Raw genomic sequence first — 19,733 nt, forward strand, 5'->3', positions numbered from 1 at the left:
AGAGTTAATTGATCTGGCTAGTCGCGATTTTGCGTCAAATTCAGCCTGAATAAGGCTATCTGGGAGCCTGGGTAGCTTTTCACAAACAAACTGCTCCATAGCACAGGTCGGTTGAGTTTGCCAGCTGAGAAGGTGTTTGGCAAGTCCTCCCACAATTTCTCCGCTGAGGGGAGCAACGGAGATGTGGGATCTGCTTCCTTCAATTGAGGCATGGAGTCCCCTTCTGGGCCGCTGGGATGGTAGACCTCGCGATCTTTGTCAGGAACGGGAGACGGGGTACTCTCATCCATTGTGAAAATGGTAAAGGGACTCTTGAAAGGTTGTATCCTGGTATTGGAACAATCCATGTCCTCTAAACATCTGAGCCATTCTCTCTGAGCCTGGTCTCGTGAATAGAGACTGTCTCCTTAGGCACCCTATCATCCCGAACCATGGCTGAAGCTGTAAGCCTTGACGTAGCCATATGAACGGAGGAATGGAGGTCTACCGGAAGAACTCGAAGTCCTCTATCCTCCGAGTCCGAATTTCCGGTATGGAAATGAAAACCGTCTTGGAAGGGGGCGTATGACGCTACCTCCATGGATTGTTCATCGAGAACGGAGGTAGCGAGTCATACGGAGGAAGCTGAGTTCCACTCGTATTGGAAAGTGAAGGAGAGGCTAGAGGGACTTCTCTCAGTCCGGCTATAATGGAGTCCTGGGAAGTAATCCTATCCGACAGACGAGAGTCATTTGCTCCATGCTAATCTTTAGGGACCCAACCAGGCTCGCCCACCTGTTGCAACAGGCCAGCATTGGAGTCCAAGGCCGGAGCTGCTGCGGAGGTGGTGGGGTGGCTCTGAATCGGAACCAAGGGTAGCGGAACTGGTGACTCTGCCGGAGTGCGAGATCTCTCTCTGGAGGATTTACTCCTCGAGGACTTAGAGCCCGGAGCTAGAAGTTTTAGACTTGTCTGCTCCGGGATTCGCAGCCGGAGACGCCGAAGTCGACTTCTTAGACGACGACGACGTCTTAGACAAGGATTCACTGCTTGACCCTTGACCTTAGGTCTAACCGAAGCGTCAGGAGGAGTATATAATTCATCACCTGTAAAGCCTTGGAAGGATGGAGAGGTTTCAGGAGTAGAAGAAACAGTCACACCCAAGGGTGACCCTTGGGTGTCCACCCTACTTACCTCGACCAACAGGTCGTCTACACCTACCATAGGTCTCATTAATATCTAAAGTCGCCGAACGTCTGTGGAGATATCCTGGTCTTGATCAGTTAATGAGGCAGCCAGCTGTTGTTGGATGAAGGCGATAGTAGGCGGGGCCGCTCTACTGGGTCGACGTATCCTGTCGCCTTGCCTCCGGGGAAGATTAACAGCGCCAACCGCTTCTCCAAGATGTAGGCATACCCTTGGCGGCGTTCTTCCCAAAACCGCCGACCCAGGCCCGCAGGGTTGCCAGTGCGGTATCCTTCACTGCCGGCGCCTGGTTAGATTTAAGAATCACTTAAACTAAAACTTAAATATAACTTAAACTTAGATGCCTTAAGTTAAAGTGGATGATGAAAACTTAAGCACTAAAATAGAAGCGGAGCAGCTACCGGGAGATGGAATACTCACCCCTTCTAAAAGCTGGCTCACCAGATCGTAAACATATGGTACACGTATAATGGTACCAGACGATGGATGTCCCGTGCAGAGTCGCGCATGGAGCATGGGACCGGCAAACTTCGTGTCCACATGGGTCCTGAAGTGTGGCGGCGCATCCCGGATGCTCACAGTTGGTGGCCTGTAAGTGGGAAGACAACATGAGTATCTTAAAGAATAACACTTACAGGCTAAAGGACAGAAGAACTCCGTTGCATGCCGGAGCTCGGAAAAAATTTAGCATAACCCCCCCCTGCCCCGCCTGAATAGGCTATAATCCCGGAGGATCCGAATCGTAAAACATGTAGGGGAGGGGGGAAGAGGTTTAAGGTACTTAAGATAAACTTATAGTTAATCTAATAACTCTTAAACCTAAAACTCAAACGAACCGGAGCAAGTCCAGTGCGTAGCGGAGTGTAGTAACTCAGCAATACGGTACGGTTAGCAGGGACCCACTGTATGTTCCGGTCCACCCTACTGGGTGGACAAACAACTTCCCGCTGGATGCCAGGACTCCGATCATGAAAGGAGTACCTAGTAAGGTCGGGAAGAGCGAGGAGACATACAGGCTCGAGCGAACCGGAGCGACAAGGAAGCAACGGATGGGGGGAAAGCCAGTACCCCCCATCACATCACCACCGGGCCGGACCGAGAAGCCGGAGAGGTCGAGTTCCAGTCTGGGTCTGTCCCGTCTCCCTGGGCCCCCTCCGCCTGGGGGAGAGAGGGAGGCATGCTCGGGTATGAGGAGCGAGCGTGGGCAGACTGCCCCACCCTCCCCCGACTCTATGAAGAGCGGGAGGAGGGGGGAGGGGAAGGGGACTGGGCAGGCGTCTGGCTGTCTCGTGATACGCGTAGTGACCACGAGACGGTAAGGCTAAAATAAGACAACAAACCTAGGACCAACTCAACTGATCAGCGAGAGCTATCGGGAAGCAACCTGAACTGAAAAAGCGGTAGCATAGAGACCCACTGGGCCACCCAAAACCGACTGATCAGAGAGATGCTAGAGGGAAAGCAACCGAACTGATGAGCGGTAGCATAGGCTCAAGGAGCCAGGACCTAGGCTAAGCCAGACGCCCAACTAACCTAACCATAACAAAATACATGGTAATAAAATAAAATAAAAGAAAGAAAACAATAAAGTAGGAGAAAAAATCCAGGAGTGTACGGAACTAACCCGAAGGAAAGTCTACCACTCAAAGCTAGTCAGAGGCCGATACTAAGAGCCGGGACTAGGGTCTGGAAAGAAGAAGCCTACATAAGGTAAAAGACATGCATGCATGACAAACCTGAGTAGACAGTACCTCAAGTAAAACGGATAATAAATATAGAGCGTACATAGAGAATGGGATGTTCTAGGTATGGGAGACCGAGAACGAACCCACCACGCGGCAGAACCATGCTGCCATGCTTCCGACCCCGAGTACGTATTTATACCTAAAAAACGGCAAATACTGACCGAGGGCCGGAAAAAACCAACTAACCATAAATACTGAGTACTTAACTTAGCTGCTGCAATAGCTGCACGCTCCATCATAGATAAATCCAACGAAAGGGCACAAAAAACACAGAGAGAAAAATATCACGTCTGCTCGTGAGGTGCTAACTGAAAAGGATGGCCACTAGAGGCGCAGCAGTCGGCAGCATGGGATGGAGTAGTAGTAGTATGAGCTGCTCACTCTGTGGGTCGGCTCTCCTCATGGAGGGTTTTTGTTGTGGGAGATTTCTATTGGTATTTGGCTCGTGTAGTGGTCTCACTCGCCTAGTGTTCATACCGACACCCTCTTGGAGGGTGAGCGAGTCAGTTATACTGACCTTTTTCTTTATTTTATTTATTCTCTGGTATGTGTTAGTACATTTACCCTAGAATAATAGATTAAAGGATATTTCGCGCAGCGACACGAGCTGAGCCCAGAAATATAAATATAAATTCTTTACAGAATTTAAGATAAAGGGCATCAAAGAAAGAGAGGATAATACTTTATGCCTCATTTTGGCTTCAGAGAGGTTGGATTCACAGAGGTCACGTTCTTCTCACAGCATGTTTTTGGAAGTCTTTTCCAAGAGTCTGGATATTCTATCAGCATCTATTATTAAATGGACCTTAACAACCTCTCCACTCTGAGTCTGTCTGCATGCAGACTGACCAGAAAGGGGACATAAATGAGAGGATTTTTCAAGGTAGATGACAATAGTCATGGCCTAGACATAGAATTGCTGCAGATCGTGCTAGAGGGAATGAGGAAAACTGTCCTCTTCCGATACCTCTGTGAACCACATAGCGGTTTTTTCTTCCCCCTTCAGAGGGAAGAATCACCTTTGTATATATCTGCTATCAAAGAACGCAGTAAAAGGCTATACTCTGTCTCTACAAAGGGAATTGGAGATAGCAGAGGAGTTAAGATCTTCAGGAATCTTATACGATATATACCTTAATATGACAAGATAGGATATCATGTACTCCTAATGGGATCTTTTTTTTGTGGCCACAGATTCCATGTTCCGACAAGATGGAACTGCTCCTCATCAAACTTCTTTGAGAAATTTTTTTGAGGGAATTCTTTGTTTCTCTGGGTCCTAAACGACCAAGAAGACAAGTGAATTTTTTGAGCATTGGAATCTCGCATCAGATTCTATGGAGACTAGACAATGGGTTCTTGCCAGCATAGTATGTCTAGCAGAAGAACTGAAACCCCCTATTCACCTGATTCAATGTTTTCAGATAGAGGTTTCGTTGTCCAGGCAGAGTACTTACGTTTTCATCTACAGTAGAATGGTTCAAACGTTTGCCTACAGAGTCTTTGTATGCGATGACGGCTCGACAAATGCTTCCCAGAAGGTGTTCAGAGGGATACAATAAAGAGCTAGAAATCAGGAGTACTCCCAATTTCAGCTCGGAGTCTCCTTCGACTTCCAGGCTTCTTCCCTTCCTTCGGGCAAGGATAGGGAAGATTCTGCAACGAGACACCCCTTCAACATGTAAGAAGAGATCTCGTGAGCACGGAAGTATTCAAGAAGGACCCTCCTCGGAGGAAGACTTATCTCTCGTACGGTTAGATATCCTATCGTCTACTGGATGTAGCTGATTACAATCACCTCCCCTTACCGGAGAGACCAAAAGCTCAAAGTGAAAGAATTTCTTCCACCCTTCTCCAGTCTCCTGATAAACGATTGTGGATGTTAAGGACTTTCGGACAATGTAGCGCCAATCAGGCGCCAAAATACCAGAACAGGCGTAAAGACGCCAGAGGAAGACAGTACAAATAACACTGTCATTGTCTGATGAGGAGAAGGAGCGTGCCTCCAGCCTGGCGCAGATGCGCTAGAGGCAAATAAATCGGAAAAAGTGTCCGATGTGGGCATCGCCAGTTTCCTCGAGACTCTTTAACAAGCTCGAAGCTCCAGCAAGTGGGGAGAAGTCCAGGACAGGCGCCAGGCAGCCAGGCTCCAGGCAGGCGCAAGGCGCTAGCCAGGCGCCAAGGCAAGCAACATGCAGCCAAGCGCGAGGCGTCAGACAGGCGCGAGGCGCCAGCCAGGCGCGAGGCGCCAGCCAGGCACAAGCCAGGCTCTAGGCTTCATCCAGAAGAGATCAATTTCAAAGAAAGCCCTGGTCTTCTTTGGAACAGTGTGATCTCTAAAGCACTTTGCTTAAGTAACTTGATGATTCCTTCAAACAGCTGAGAATTAAAAGCGCTTGAAGTGCGAGCTTTTAACAATTCTTGTTCTTTCCATAACAATATGTCGTGAGAGACATATTAGCTGTAATTTACGGGAGATGCAACTCTGTGTTGTCTTCTCTTTGCACGAAGGAGGTCAAGTTGACCTATGAGAGATCCTTCTCTCTTGGTTACGTGTCTACGGATACGTTGCTGGGATAGGGAGCCGACACTGATCCTTAACTAGTGAGTTAAAAAATTTTATTTTAACATAAGTATACTATTTTCTTTGGGTTATTTGAAATGAGTGGTTTGGGGGATAGCTCGTCTTTCAAATTTAAGCACAAACCCTCTGTGTTAGGATCAGGGTTGTATCGGGATCGGTGTTGCTCCTTAATTATGCCAGTAGGCATAGGTGTTTTGTCATGTAAGTGGATAGGACCCCTTTGACAAATAACCATTAGATTCTGTCAAGTAAGTGGATAAGACCCCATTGACAGATCTACAAGAACTCTTAGCCATAGGTCACATCCTCGCTGAGGCTCTTGAGACGAAGCAGACTCCTAGCAATAGCTAGGAGGTCAACCCTTCGTCTAAACACATAGGAACCAAGGTTTTATTTATTTATTACCTACAACGTATGTTGTTTACCTGTCTAATCAGTAACTAGCTGTCTCTTACCCACCGCCAAAGGTGCCAATCAGCTAAGTATATATCTGACAGGGAAGTTGAATGTATGAAAATGATATTGTTATTGTACAATAAAGTTTCATACATACTTACCTGGCAGATATATACGATTGAATGGCCCACCCAGCCTCCCCTCAGGAGACAGGTGGAAGAGAAAAATCTGTCCTTAGAAGGTAATAGTTCATATTCCTTCGTCCAACCCAGCGGCAAGGGCCCGGTAGATCACCTGACCTACCTACCTGTAGCGTGTGCCGCGAAATTCGAATTTCTATCGGGGACGACGGAGTCTATAGCTAAGTATATATCTGCCAGGTAAGTATGTATGAAACTTTATTGTACAATAACAATATCATTTTATCCCTTGTTGTAAACATGAATCTTTTGTTGAAAGTTGTGAGGTAGTTGTTATGTAATGTAACATTTGTTTTAAATCTTATATTACATGTTTATTATGTAATGTTTGTTCATACTCGTGTACTTTTTACTGTGACCATATAATCTAGTTTAGTAGCGTTACCTTTATTTCATAATCCAGTATCTTGCATGATAATAGACTAGTGATCCACATTTTCATATCAGTATTCTGTAATTGTTGTTTCATATCTTTCGTAAAGTACTTTTATGCCAATCACAAATCATTGCCACGTAGCACTTTCAATTATAGTACAGAGAGAAAATGAGGAATTTACAAGAGGTAATAGTTGAAAATAGGTGTTGTAGTTGGAGAGGAAAGGTTAGGAACAAAACATTTTTTAGCAATAACTGGATTTATATATATGAAACATAAATTTACAAGTGAATTTGCAGACTCCTATGCTAGTATATACATTTGATAATGACTAAGAGTTTAATATCTTTTCTGTTGAGTGTAACTTATTCATCTCTCTTACCTTTCAGGATGAAAGATGATCGCACCATTGACTCTACATTGAAAACAGTTCCTTTCATGATTATTAAAAATGGTATTGGAGTTCAGGTAATGGGTGTTGTGTATTTGATAATTATTGATAATAGTAGTGTTCATTAACCTTTAAATTTTTAATTTATTTTATTACATTATTTTTTTTTTTTAAATTAAAGTGTTGGTTAAGGTCAGTACAAAAAGATATCAGCGGTAAGGAGTGAGCCAAAACTTCCAGAGTGGATACATTGAATCTTTTCCTCAGAACTATTTTTTCTTTGTCATTTTTTTTCTTTACAATATACTTCTTATAACCTCTCTTGCTTGGAATACTTTGAAAAGGTCTGCTTTACAAAGCTCATGGTGTGAATTGTGCCCTGGTCTTTTATTCCAGGATGATTTAGGAGACCAGGAAGAGTTTTTAGGGTTTTGGGAAAATGCATTATCTTCAGTATATAATGCTTTTAGTGTTGGTTGCTGCTGGTATCAATTTCCTTAGCAAACTTACAGTGTAGGAAGTGCAGAAATCAGTGCAAAAAGACTACAGTGGCCCAGTGGTCACAGAGCTAATGGGTAATCTCCATTTCAAGTGTTGCCCACCCTGAGACACTAATGTCAATGATTCTTTAAATAGAAATAGAAAACAATTTCTTATAGTTTTAACGTAAAGTTCATCTCTAGTTTTAGGGATTTTTCATTGTCTCCAGCTCAGGGACAAATAATTGGTGAAACATTTTCTTTTATGAATCTTTTTTTTAATTCTTATTAACAGTTTTTATGGATGAATTTTCTTAATTTTCCAGATTGGAGATCCCAACAAACTGGATAAAGTTGATTTGTCAATTGTGACTGATAAATTTGATGCTGCCAGCAATTCTCTCACAGACCATCTTTGGGGTTGGATGAAAGGGGTTCGGTCCACTGGCACGCAGCAAACTGAGGTAATGTTCTGACTGTGGATGTCTAAATGACTTTTTTATGTAGTGTCTTACCGAACAATTATAGAGCCGTGATTTCCACGAGCGGCAGGATACTAAATTCAAATTTAGCGCGTCGGCGTCGCCAACACTGGTGGTGATGACGTCATCTCCCTCCACTCGCGGGAGAACCAGGTACAACTGCCCAGGTGAATTCAATTCCTTTCCTGCCGGCGTCCGGTGAACATCGGTGGTCGGTGCGGTTGGATGACTTCCTTCGCATTTTTTTCTTGTGGATTTGATCTTCGGAATTGGTGAAGTACTCTTTTTGGCGTTGTTGTTATTTTGCTTTTTATTTAGGCGTTGCCATGTCGGATTCTAGTCCGTCGGGAGTTAGGTTTTGCATCTCAGGATGTAAAACTAGATTATCCAAGCTAGAGTATGATTCTCACACTAAATGTGTTAACCCCTTCTTTACCGGGTGGGTGAGCAGAATGTAAACATTGCGTTCACTGCCGAACTGAATCTCTCGGTAGTGACTCCAGTTTGGAGGGGTGCCGATCGTAAAAATATTTGCCAAAAATACACTAATCAAGACAGGCTAATGAAATTATCAGGTATTATTAGCACTATAATAACGCATATCTCTCGTTAGTTTTTATCATCCTACAGGGAAAATAAATGATTTTATGAAAAAAAATGTGAAACTCAGTGTCCCTTGTACAGTGTCCCTTGTACAAGGGACACTGGTGGTCGGTGAGAAAACTACAGTCTTGAATAGAAATTCGGTCTTACAGAATGTTGATATATCGCACCTGGAACATGCACATAAAGTATTATCAAAATAGAACAGTAAATAAGCACGTAATAACAAAAAAAAGAGCAAAAACTAAAGCGAAAGCCCCGCCAATAAATATGGAAATCGCAAATTTTATAGTATATCTTTCAAAAATTGGTCGATGTCATTTTCTTTTACGTTTCTAAGATTAGTTTCATCACAGAAAACAACTTTAGGGGCATCAGGGTATCTAAACTAATTTTTCAAGTTTCTTGTCCTCAGAAAAAATCGCTTTTTTGCTTTTTCTCTGGTTTGGTTTTTTATATATAAGTTACTATAAGGGCTTTATTTTTTACCTTCATTTATCTGGTGTTCATATCTTTTATTTGTAAAATGTAATAAGTGAATGAATAAATAAATTACAGTAAATGATGATACAACTGGTTTTATACTTGGGTAGAAGTTATTACATGTTTACACTTGTCTGGTTTTGTGATTTTTTGTTGAGACGCAGTTCATCTGTCACCTACACACTACTATAAGCAGTAATAATATTTTTTTGGGTTCATCATACGTCTGGCATCGTGTCATACTGTTTATTTTGTTCCAAACTCTTCAAACCGAAATTACAGAATGATTGGAAGTCCCTATCTGAAAAGAGGAGTTTTGGTGGTACTATGCGTACCACCTTTATGCACCCGGTGCGGTATAGTAGACTTCAATGGTGGTACCCACCTACCTCCAAACAAACTTTCGGTAATGAAGAGGTTAAGTGTAGGGGACAGGTTTGTTCAGCAGATCGAACATGTAACGAGTGTAGTGATTGGACTGATTCTCAATGGAAGTTTTTTAGTTCATACTCGGAGAAATTAGCTAAAGACAGAATTAGAAAAGCAGCGCTTAGGGAAAGTAGACTTAGCTCTGCTTCGTCTTGCGATGCATCTGTTCCTTTAACTACACCTCCTATTCCTCCTACTAATCCCACTTCTCCGGCTTCCCGTGTAGTTTCTTCCGACACCATTGCCAGTCTGGAATCGAGGTTAGATCAGAAAATTTTCGGTACTAGCGAATATGGTTTTGCAACTTGGTAATTCAGTTAAGACGTTTTTGGAGAAAAGAGGCATTCAGGTAAGAGTGTTAGTTGAGGGTGCGTCTGTCTGTCCTGACACGTCTTCCTAGACAAAGGTCACTGTCCAGCTCCCCCGCACCGGGGAGAAGACATACCGGAAGTCCAAGGGAGTCGATCGGGATTTGCCCACAGACAGGCGCCTCTCTTGTTGAGCCTGTTGCGCCTCAACAGGGCTCGGTTAAGCGTTGGAAAGGTGTTGCGGTCAGACGCCTTTCGAATGATTCAAGCGATTCGTCTCCGGTCGCGCGGCGCTCTTGGCGAGATTCGCCCGTTTCGCATCCCTTAAAGAGGCGTTCAGGCGCCGATTCTTCGCCTCCTCCAGTCAAGCGGTATAAGGAGCCTGAGAGTAGGGTTGCGCCGCGGCCGTTAGCGGCTCATTCGTCGCCTCAATCTGTGCCTTTTTCGGCTCCATCTACTAGTAGAGATTGTGGTTTTAGCGCTGTAGCTAGCAGTTCTAAGGGTGTTTCTTTAGGCGCCTTTTTCGTCTGTTACGCCTGATGCGCCTGTTTCGCCTCGAATTTCGGCGGCTCCGAGCGAGGCGCAAGTAGTTTTTCCGCCTCCTGCTGAACATTTAGGCTCTTCCAAGCCTACGTTAACTGTTTTTGATTCGTCTCTGCGCCTTTGCGCAAGCAGTTAGAGATGTTAACCAACTGGATGAATGAGTCCAAGGGTGGTTCGAAACCTTCAGATCCGGTTGTAGTTCCGTCTACTTCTTCGGCGGTATCGGAGAATGAAGAAGAAGTAGAGGAGGAGGATTCACATCACCTCTCGTGTTATTCACGTCTCCTTAGTTTTCTTCTGGTATCTTATCCAGATTATTTTGAGAAAGCTGCTCCGCGCTCCCCAACTTCGACTTTTTTGATGAGGAGGAAAACTTCAGACCCTCTCCTCCCAAAACTTGTTCTATCTAAAGCGGTTAGACATTCGTTGAAAGAGACTGAGAAATGGATGTCTATGAAAAGAGACTTAGGGAAGGCTCTTTTGCTTACCCTCCCTCTAAGTTGCTTCGTAAGAGGTATAGGTTTTATGTAACTGGGGAAGCTCCTTCTCTGGGAGTTTCTGCCTCCTCCCAGGGAGACTTCTCCAGTTTAATCGACTCCTCTAGAAGATCTGCTTTCGCCGCAGCGAAAGTTTTCTTTACAGCGCCGGAGTTGGACCACGTTGTAAAGAATCAATTTAAACTTTTGGAAGTCTTAGCTTCCTTGATTGGACTATTGGCGCTCTAGCGGCCAAGATCGAAGACTGTCCTTCTCTTTCTCAGGAGTTAGCGGAGGATTGGATTGGTGTTCTGTCCTGTGCGGACAAATCCATTAGGGATGGATGTGATGAGTTAGCTTCGCTCATCGCCTTTGGTACCCTTAAGAAAAGGCAACTTTGGTGCTCCTTTGCTTCTAAAAGGGTTACTTCCCAACAGAAGTCTGCTCTCTTGTTTGCTCCTTTTGTGAAAGATAACCTCTTTCCAGACGATGTAGTGTTGTCAATTTCGTCTGCGCTAGATAAGAAATCTACTTCGGATTTACTGGCACAGTCTACTAAGAGACCTAAAGCTCCTGTGGAGACTGTTCCTTCGGTTTCTCCTCTGGCCCAAGTGCCTTTTCGAGGGAGAAAACCCAAGCGCTTCTTTCGGCCTTTTTTTTTCCGAAGTCGAATTTGCGACCTCACTCTAAGGCCTCGGCCAAGGTTAACAAACCTTCCAAATGAAAGCTCGGTTCTTCATGCACCAGTGGGAGCCAGGCTGGCTCTATTTTGGGAGGAATGGGAAAACAGAGGAGCAGAAGCCTGGGTAGTGCAAGTACTCAAGTTCGGCTATCGTATTCCTCTCGTTTCACCTCCCTCGCTCTCACCTGTGCCAATTCCATTCCAGGCATACTCTCCGGGCTCAGACAAATTTCTGGCGCTAGCCGCAGAAGTGGAAGCGCTTGTTCTCAAAGAAGCGATAGAACAGATAGAAGGGATTTTCCTCCAGGCTTTTACAATCGCCTTTTTGTAGTTCCCAAGTCATCAGGGGGCTGGAGGCCGGTTTTGGATGTGAGCGCCCTGAACTTGCATGTCCAGAAAACAAAATTTCATATGGAGACCACTCGGTCGGTTCTGGAGTCCATCAGACAGGGGGATTGGATGGTCTCTCTGGACATGCAAGACGCTTATTTTCACATTCCGATACAATCGCGAATCTCGGAAGTACCTGAGGTTCATGTTCGAAGGCAAGGTGTTTCAGTTTCGGGCGCTTTGCTTCGGACTAGCGACCGCTCCTCAAGTTTTCACCAGGGTTCTATCCCCGATAGGAAGCTGGCTGCACATATTAGGAGTAAGAATCTCCCTCTATCTGGACGATTGGCTTCTCCGGTCGGAATCAGAGAGTCGGTGCATGAAGGACCTTGGAACAACTCTGGATCTTGCCAGAAAGTTAGGAATTCTGGTCAACAAACAGAAGTCCCAGTTGGTTCCATCTCAGAGCATCCTTTATTTGGGGATGATTCTGAATGGCTCAAGTTTTTGTTTTTCGGGCTTTTCTGTCCCCGAAGAGGGTTCAAGGCTGTCTGGAGACAGTTCAGCAGTTCTTGGACAAAAAGGTAAGTTCTGCCAATCAGTGGATGAGGCTCCTGGGCAAATTGACGTCAATGGAGAAATTTGTGACGTTGGGAAGACTGCACATGAGACCTCTGCAGTTTTTCCTGAGAGCCTCTTGGTGCAGGAAGACACAACCAGACTCGATTACCTTTCCTGTCACAGATCAAATAAAAGAGGACCTAAGGTGGTGGCTCTCTCGAGCAAGGTTGGAAGAAGGGTTAGATTTACGACCCATCCTCCAACCCGAACCTACAGTTCTTTTCCGATGCATCGGACACAGGTTGGGGAGCCCTACTGGGAAATCAACGGACTTCAGGAGCTTGGTCGGAGAAGGAGAAGAAGTTCCACATAAATGTAAAGGAACTGTTAGCAATTTTCTTGGGGCTCAGACAGTTTCGGAGCTTAGTAGAAGGTCGAGTAGTGGCAGTGCATTCCGACAACTCCACGGCTCTCTCGTGCGTGCGGAAACGGGGGGACTCAGTCTTTCTCTCTGTACGAAGTAGCCAAGGATCTCCTCCTGTGGTCAAACGAAGCGAAGGTTCAGCTAGTCCCGAGATTTGTTCCGGGAAAGATGAACGTCCTGGCGGACGAGTTAAGTCGTCAACAGCAAGTGTTACCTCTGGAGTGGACTTTGGACAACAAGATTTGTCAGAAACTTTGGCGCCTTTGGGGACGACCGTCAATAGACCTGTTCGCGACATCAAGGAACAACCGTCTTCCTCTCTTTTGTTCTCCAGTCCCAGATCCTCTAGCTTGGTCGGTGGACGCAATCCTGTTGGATTGGTCGGGTCTGGAAGCTTATGCATTCCCTCCGTTCGGTCTAATAAGAGAGGTGCTGAACAAGCTCATGTCGCACAGCAATGTAACACTAACGTTAATCGCTCCCTTTTGGCCCAGGAAAGAGTGGTTCCCGGACCTTCTCCAGTTGTTAGTAGACTTCCCCAGACTTCTTCCTCCTGAGAAGTGGCTTCTCAAACAACCTCACTTCAAGAGGTTCCACCAAAACTTGTCCGCTCTAGCTCTGACAGGGTTCAGACTGTCCGGAATCTTGTCAGAGCGAAAGGATTTTCAAGAAGAGCTGCAGAAGCTATCGCTCGTTGTAGGAGAGAGTCTTCTAACAAACTCTATCAAGGGAAGTGGAGAATCTTCAGAGAGTGGTGTAGAAGTGCTAAAGTCTCTACTTCTGCGACCTCTTTAACAGAAATAGCAGATTTTCTTCTATTTCTTAGGAACTCTAAGAAACTGGCTCCTTCGACGATCAGAGGATATAGAGCCATGCTCTCTTCGGTTTTTCGACATCGAGGTTTGGATATTTCCTCCAATTCAGATCTGTCGGACCTCATTAGGTCTTTCGAAACCACTAAGCTCCCGCAAGATACAGTGGCTTGGAACTATAGAATGTGGGCGTAAGTTCCTCATGGGGCCACCGGTTGAGCCTTTGAAGTCGGCTTCACTCAGGAACTTGACTAAGAAGGCACTCTTTCTTATTGCACTAGCTTCTGCTAAGCGTGTCAGCGAATTGCACGCTATAGACAAAAGAGTCGGTTTCTCTCAAGGCAATGCTGTATTTTCGGTATCTTTGACCTTTCTAGCCAAAAATGAGAATCCTTCTAATCCTTGGCCGAGGAGTTTTGTGGTAAGGAACTTATCTGATTTGGTTGGACATGAGGAGGAAGAAAGGCTCTTATGTCCAGTCAGGGCTATTAAGCAGTATCTGTTTGCCACTAAGGGTATTAGAGGACAATCTTCTAAGCTCTGGACCTCGGTTCAAAATCCCTCTCGTCCTCTTTCTAAGAATGCTATATCGTTCTTTATTAGAGAGCTTATCAGGGAAGCTCACTCGCAGTCCGAGAACGACAATCTTTCCGTTCTGAGAGTTAAAGCTCACGAGGTTAGAGCAGTGGCAACTTCTTTAGCATTCAGAAAGAATTTATCTTTAGCTTCGATTCTTCAGAGCACGTTCTGGAGATCGAATTCGGTTTTTGCGAGTCATTATCTCAAAGAGATAGAAACGGTTTTCGAGAATTGTAAAACGTTAGGTCCGGTGGCGGTTTTCTGGCATGGTGTTGGGAGAAACGGCACAGGGGTCGTCACCTCTATGCTAACTTTTCACCTTGAATAGGTTGTCGAGTTCAAGGGAAGCTGGGGGTACTGAGTACCTGGGATACTCACCAGTCTGTTAGGTCAGATTTTACAATGGTTGGGTATATATGTTTTTAAATCTGGTGTTGGTGACAAATGTTTTGTATAATTGAATTTCTGGTCTTAGCCCAGGGCAAGGGCAATCTTTGTTGTTACTATCCTCCGTCAGTCAGCCTTGACTCGCTTGAACTACGGAAGGATTCCACTCCTGTAGAGGCTAACTTTGGTCAAATTCCAATTCCTCTACAATAGTAAGAAGAGCACCGACCAGAGGCAGTAACAGTCTGCTGTAGCTCTCTTACAAGGTAAGGTACAACAGACACCTTGAGTGTTTACTTGTATTGCAATAAATGTAACCATTAAATACTAGTGGTCCACTGATCCCACTCCCATAAATGTGTAATCAGCTCTATAATTGTTCGGTAAGACACTACAATAAAAATGAAATGTTCATTATTAAAATGAAGTTTTATTGTATACTTACCGAACAATTATGATTATACCCACCCTCCTCCCCTTAGGTGGACGGACGGGCAGAAAGAATTGGATTCACCTGGGCAGTTGTACCTGGTTCTCCCGCGAGTGGAGGGAGATGACGTCATCACCACCAGTGTTGGCGACGCCGACGCGCTAAATTTGAATTTAGTATCCTGCCGCTCGTGGAAATCACGGCTCTATAATTGTTCGGTAAGTATACAATAAAACTTCATTTTAATAATGAAAATTTCATTTTAGTGGTAATCAACCCATATTTTTATTGTTTACTGTAGTAATATTAAAAGGAGTTTTGTATAATTTTACAGTTATGGGTATTCTGACAAGTATAGATCAGTTGTATGAAAGTTAATGACTCCAAAGGAGATGCGCAATATACTTGGAGTTTTAAAAGTAAGTAACACTGCTCATTTTCAAATCAACAAAATATAGTAGAAGTAAAAAAATTAACATAGTATAATATACTGTTGTATCAATTTTTAGCAAAAATACAAGAAGCTCTTAAAAGGTTTCATCAACTAGGGGGTGCTGGATGGGTATGAGGTGGTAGCAAGTAATAACAGTATAGAATTTTGAAAGTGAGCAAGAACAAGGGTAACGTAGAGTTAAGAGACTACTTTTTTCTGATAATCTACCTTGCAACAAGTGCTTTGGTTTTTAATTAAATTGTCCACCACCCATATTGACAAAACAAGACAATGGTAGGAATGAAAAGAAAGGGAGCTTGAATGTGTGCCTAGGCAAGGGAACTCACTCAGTGGCTATAGCATGATCTAAGATGCAAGAACATTGCTGTATAGCCAGAATGGTGTGTAAGGATTCTACAATGCCCCCAGCTAGCACAGATAATAGTGCAAATATTCTCTTTAAACTTGCAAGATATCATTGAAAGGGGCTTGTGTTTTGTGCCCCCAACAAGCTAATAACTACAAGGAGATAAATATTAATTGCTGAAATTTGAGCATTGTGGTCCTTTAGGGTAAATTGGGATGAAAAAATCCTTGGAATACTTTCAGACCTCACACTATCACAATTAAGATGTCATCTTGGAAGAAACATGTTACAAAAGTCTGCATTCAAAAGAAACTAAGTTAAGGCAATCTGTTCTGTAACCTATGAAAGGATTGTTATAAAATCTTGTCAGACTGTTCACTGCTATGTTGTCAGTTTGGTGTGCATGCAAAGCAAAAAGCAAAAGAATTTATGTATATAGGACCCAGCAGTTTTTTTTTATTATTATTATTAATTTACAGTAGTGTATTTTTGTGATCATTATTATTAATGGAAAGTTAATTTTTATTATTTTCATTTCAGGAGATGTTAGTTGAAGGGACAAGTTTGATGGGTATTGGTAACCTGGTCTTAAGGCAAAAAGCCTTGTATCTTGATCCTTCAAATAGTATTCCATATGTCCTGACAAAGCAAGACAAGTTGGTACGTATTAAAGATGCCTATCTTGTGTTTTAATTAAAAATTTTCATTGCATAATGCATCTTGTATACCAGTATCAAACTTTAAATGTTCTTGTAAAGGTGTCACTCACTTTCAAGAACGCCCCACAGGTGAGGGTTTGTTTTCTGACTTGCCAGCTCCATTGGTTTTCTCTCTCTCTCTCTACTGACAATAACTCTATACTGTGGCTAGCTGCTTATTGAAAATAATTTGTAGTCCAGTTGGTATAGTTCTTGTTGTCATTAAACATGCTGCTGTATGTAAAAGACAATTTATTGACATGAATTATTTTTTCACTTTTCTCTGGGTTCAAATTTTTGTCACTGATTTTGCTATTTTCAGACTGTCATTGGTGAGATAGAGGCACCCATTCCAGTTGTACGTGTTTTAGCATTTATATCTGCATGTGGAACGGCATATTATTGCTACAGGTAGGAAAATGGGGAAGTTCATATTTTTGCATTTATTTTAATTTACATTGTATTCTGCATCTCAAGTTAAATTTATATTCAAGTATACACTACAGATAATACTTTTTTACCCTCATCCAAAATTATCTTTTAACTTCAAGTACTAATGAAATTAAAGTACGAGTACTCGTGAAATTAAAGTACTACAGTAATTTTAGTGTTCTCTTTCCATTGCCTTAGTTGTGATAGTCTATTGGAATAGGTGTTTGAATTGGCTTTACAATGTTGCATAGATATGTTTGACCTAATGTTTGTTGGCAGTCAACTGTTTACCATGCCATTTTGTTTTTGTGTACTTACTGTATGTGTTCGTGTTGGTAAAATATAAAGAATTATGTCATAAAAGAAAGAGCATAATAAAAGAAGTGCCAAGTAAGAGAAGAATAGTAAATTAATGTAATTGTAAATTGTTTATCATTATTTAAAATTTACATGGATGAGCAGAAATATTGAATTTATTTTCTTTTGTCAGGGTGTTAATACGTTGGTACAGACAGTGGCGTAAAGATGCAAAAAGACGAGCAGAAGAGAGAATTCTTGAAGAAGCAAGATTACAAAGAGAAGCCCAAAATCATGACTTACCTGAAAGTCTCATGTGTGTTATATGTTGTGATCTTAGGGATGTGATCCTTATGCCATGTAAACATGTTTGTGTATGTAGTGAGTGTGCACTGAAGCTGTCACCTAGAGTTTGTCCTGTTTGTCGAACAGACATAGAGACAATCCAGCCAGTGTTCTTTTCATAGTATTGATGTACTACAATATTTTAATTTCAGCTATGCACTCGGTAGTTCTATATATAATGTGAATATTTTGGTATTAGTATATTTATTTACAATATATGTTTTGTTTTTATGAAACCTTGTGTAGATATTTATATATATTTTTATAATAAAGGTAAGCAGTGTATATAGAGCATACTTTATATTTTTAGGAGTATTGTACCTTAAAAACATATTCTTACTTTATTTCACAATTATATTAGTGTTTTTGCAGGAGTTGTCTGTCTTCTGTTTAAAAAACACACAGTAGGTCCACCTGTAAGTGTGATGCTAGTTCATGAATGTAAAAACGTAAGCTATTAATTAAGGTGGCTTATTGCAAAGAAGGCTCAAGTTCATATGATGATTTGTCATACAGCAAGTTTAAAACCAGTTCTCAATGTTGAAATGGGCAAGTTCCAAAAACCAGGTGATTTCCTGGTAATGTATGAACTATTGATTGTGTGGCCCAACATAAGGAATAAACCTAATAAGCACACATTGTAGGTTCTCATTTCATTTTAAACAACTATCCTCAGTGTCAAGTTCCTTAACATCTAGATATTACAGTAATTGGCATAATTTATCTCATGATCATTATTACACCACACCATTACCTTGAGGTTTGTAAGTCTGAATCACTTTACTTCAGTCTTGAAACTTTGCCTTTGCAGCATCATCTTCAAACCAAAGGTGGGTTAAGCTGCTGGAGGACTAGCAGCTTTTGAAAATAGCATATATGGCATATAATATCTATAAACTGTAGTATAGGGAAAACAATTTGAGAGTTTGGACATGGTAATGTATTGATTATACAGTTAGAGTTATATGTGAACATTTCATAACTCAACAGTCCCATCTACAACTCTGAATACTGGATGCCCTTTGGTGTAAGAGTGTTGAAGTTGACAGTTTTGTATTTTTGCCATCATGATGAAAAGCAATTGTTTTCCCACATATGAGTTTCAGTTGATAAAGTTGTTTTTTTTTTTTTCTCAAAATACTTTGTTACTGAAAGTTTTTTGCTTAAGTAGCAGGTTTAGTGAATCAGCTACTTACTCTACTTTCAGCCACAGGGTAAAAATTATAACAAGCTCTGGGTACTTACGTCAACTACGAATCAGACTAGGTGTCAAAAACAACTAGGACTAGGCCTTGTCTAGTACCTACCTGTCAGTAGGTAACTAGGTCCTAAGTTTGGTGGTTAGGCCAGGCTTAGCCTGCTGAGTTTTGCAAATTAGCCTACCTTAACAAAGAAGTGGCAATAACCTAACCGACAAATCTTAGCCTGGCAAAATTAGCTTATGCCTAATAGGCTAAGGATTTCATCAGTCTGGGAACCCCTCTTACAAAATTGATTATTGTTCCGACACATGGCATACAAAACCTTCAGGATCCTTTTTACAATAGGAAGGTACTAGCGGCAGCTGGATAGGTCGTAAGCTTTCGAACAAGGGGTTCGGTAGTTAACTGCTTGTCGACAGGACGTGCTGCGCGCGACTGGTAGGTAAACAAACCACTTTTGCTTTCGGCCTGCTGGCGTGTTGTGGACGTGTATCATCGCTCTCTGCCCGCTTTATCGTCGTTTGGCTTTCGCATGGTTGTGTTTTTCTTTTTCTATTTATCTAGTGAAACTGAATTGTAAGTACAATCATTTCATATTTATTTCCATTGAATTCAATTGTGAATTAAAGGATCTTGGTTTCACCACGCCCTCCGATTACCCGAGTGCCGGGACTGAAGGGCGTAAGTGCGGGAATTCATTTTCCCAGAAATGATCCTCGTATTGTGTATGCTCGGTGCCGAGGGCGGGAGAGCGCTCGCTCCGAGCGTATAATTTTGGTTGGAAGGAAAAGTGTAGATGAAAATCGTTCAAGTAAGTGGGGGGTACTCTTTTCCATTTATATTTTTTTGACCTATGTATGCTCGTTGCCGAGCGAATGCGCTCGGCACGGAAACTTATTCTGTATGGAAGTGGAATCGCAAGTACAGTATTCTTTTTTCATTTTTCATATATTTATTTTGATTGTAGCAATACTCATTTTGGATCAGTTTCCGAGCTTACCCGGAAATTGATCTTTCCCCTTTTTATTTGAATGAAGTGAAATCGCAAGTGCAGTTCTTTTTCATTTTCATATT

At 42.6% G+C, this 19,733-nt stretch overlaps 1 protein-coding gene across 1 annotated transcript in view; it reads left to right on the forward strand.

Annotated features, from left to right (window-relative positions):
- LOC135195741 (mitochondrial E3 ubiquitin protein ligase 1-like) overlaps positions 1 to 18,095 on the forward strand; it is a gene marked incomplete in the record, with an annotated part of 25,342 nt that extends 7,247 nt beyond the window's left edge. Inside the window, 5 exon segments of the mRNA XM_064222192.1 lie at positions 6,876 to 6,954; positions 7,683 to 7,820; positions 16,226 to 16,345; positions 16,706 to 16,794; positions 17,306 to 18,095. Coding sequence (XP_064078262.1) covers positions 6,876 to 6,954; positions 7,683 to 7,820; positions 16,226 to 16,345; positions 16,706 to 16,794; positions 17,306 to 17,579 — 700 coding nt within the window.
- Positions 18,096 to 19,733: the final 1,638 nt, after the last annotated feature.

Source organism: Macrobrachium nipponense, chromosome 16 (genome assembly GCF_015104395.2).
Source record: "Macrobrachium nipponense isolate FS-2020 chromosome 16, ASM1510439v2, whole genome shotgun sequence".
NCBI lineage: Eukaryota > Metazoa > Arthropoda > Malacostraca > Decapoda > Palaemonidae > Macrobrachium > Macrobrachium nipponense.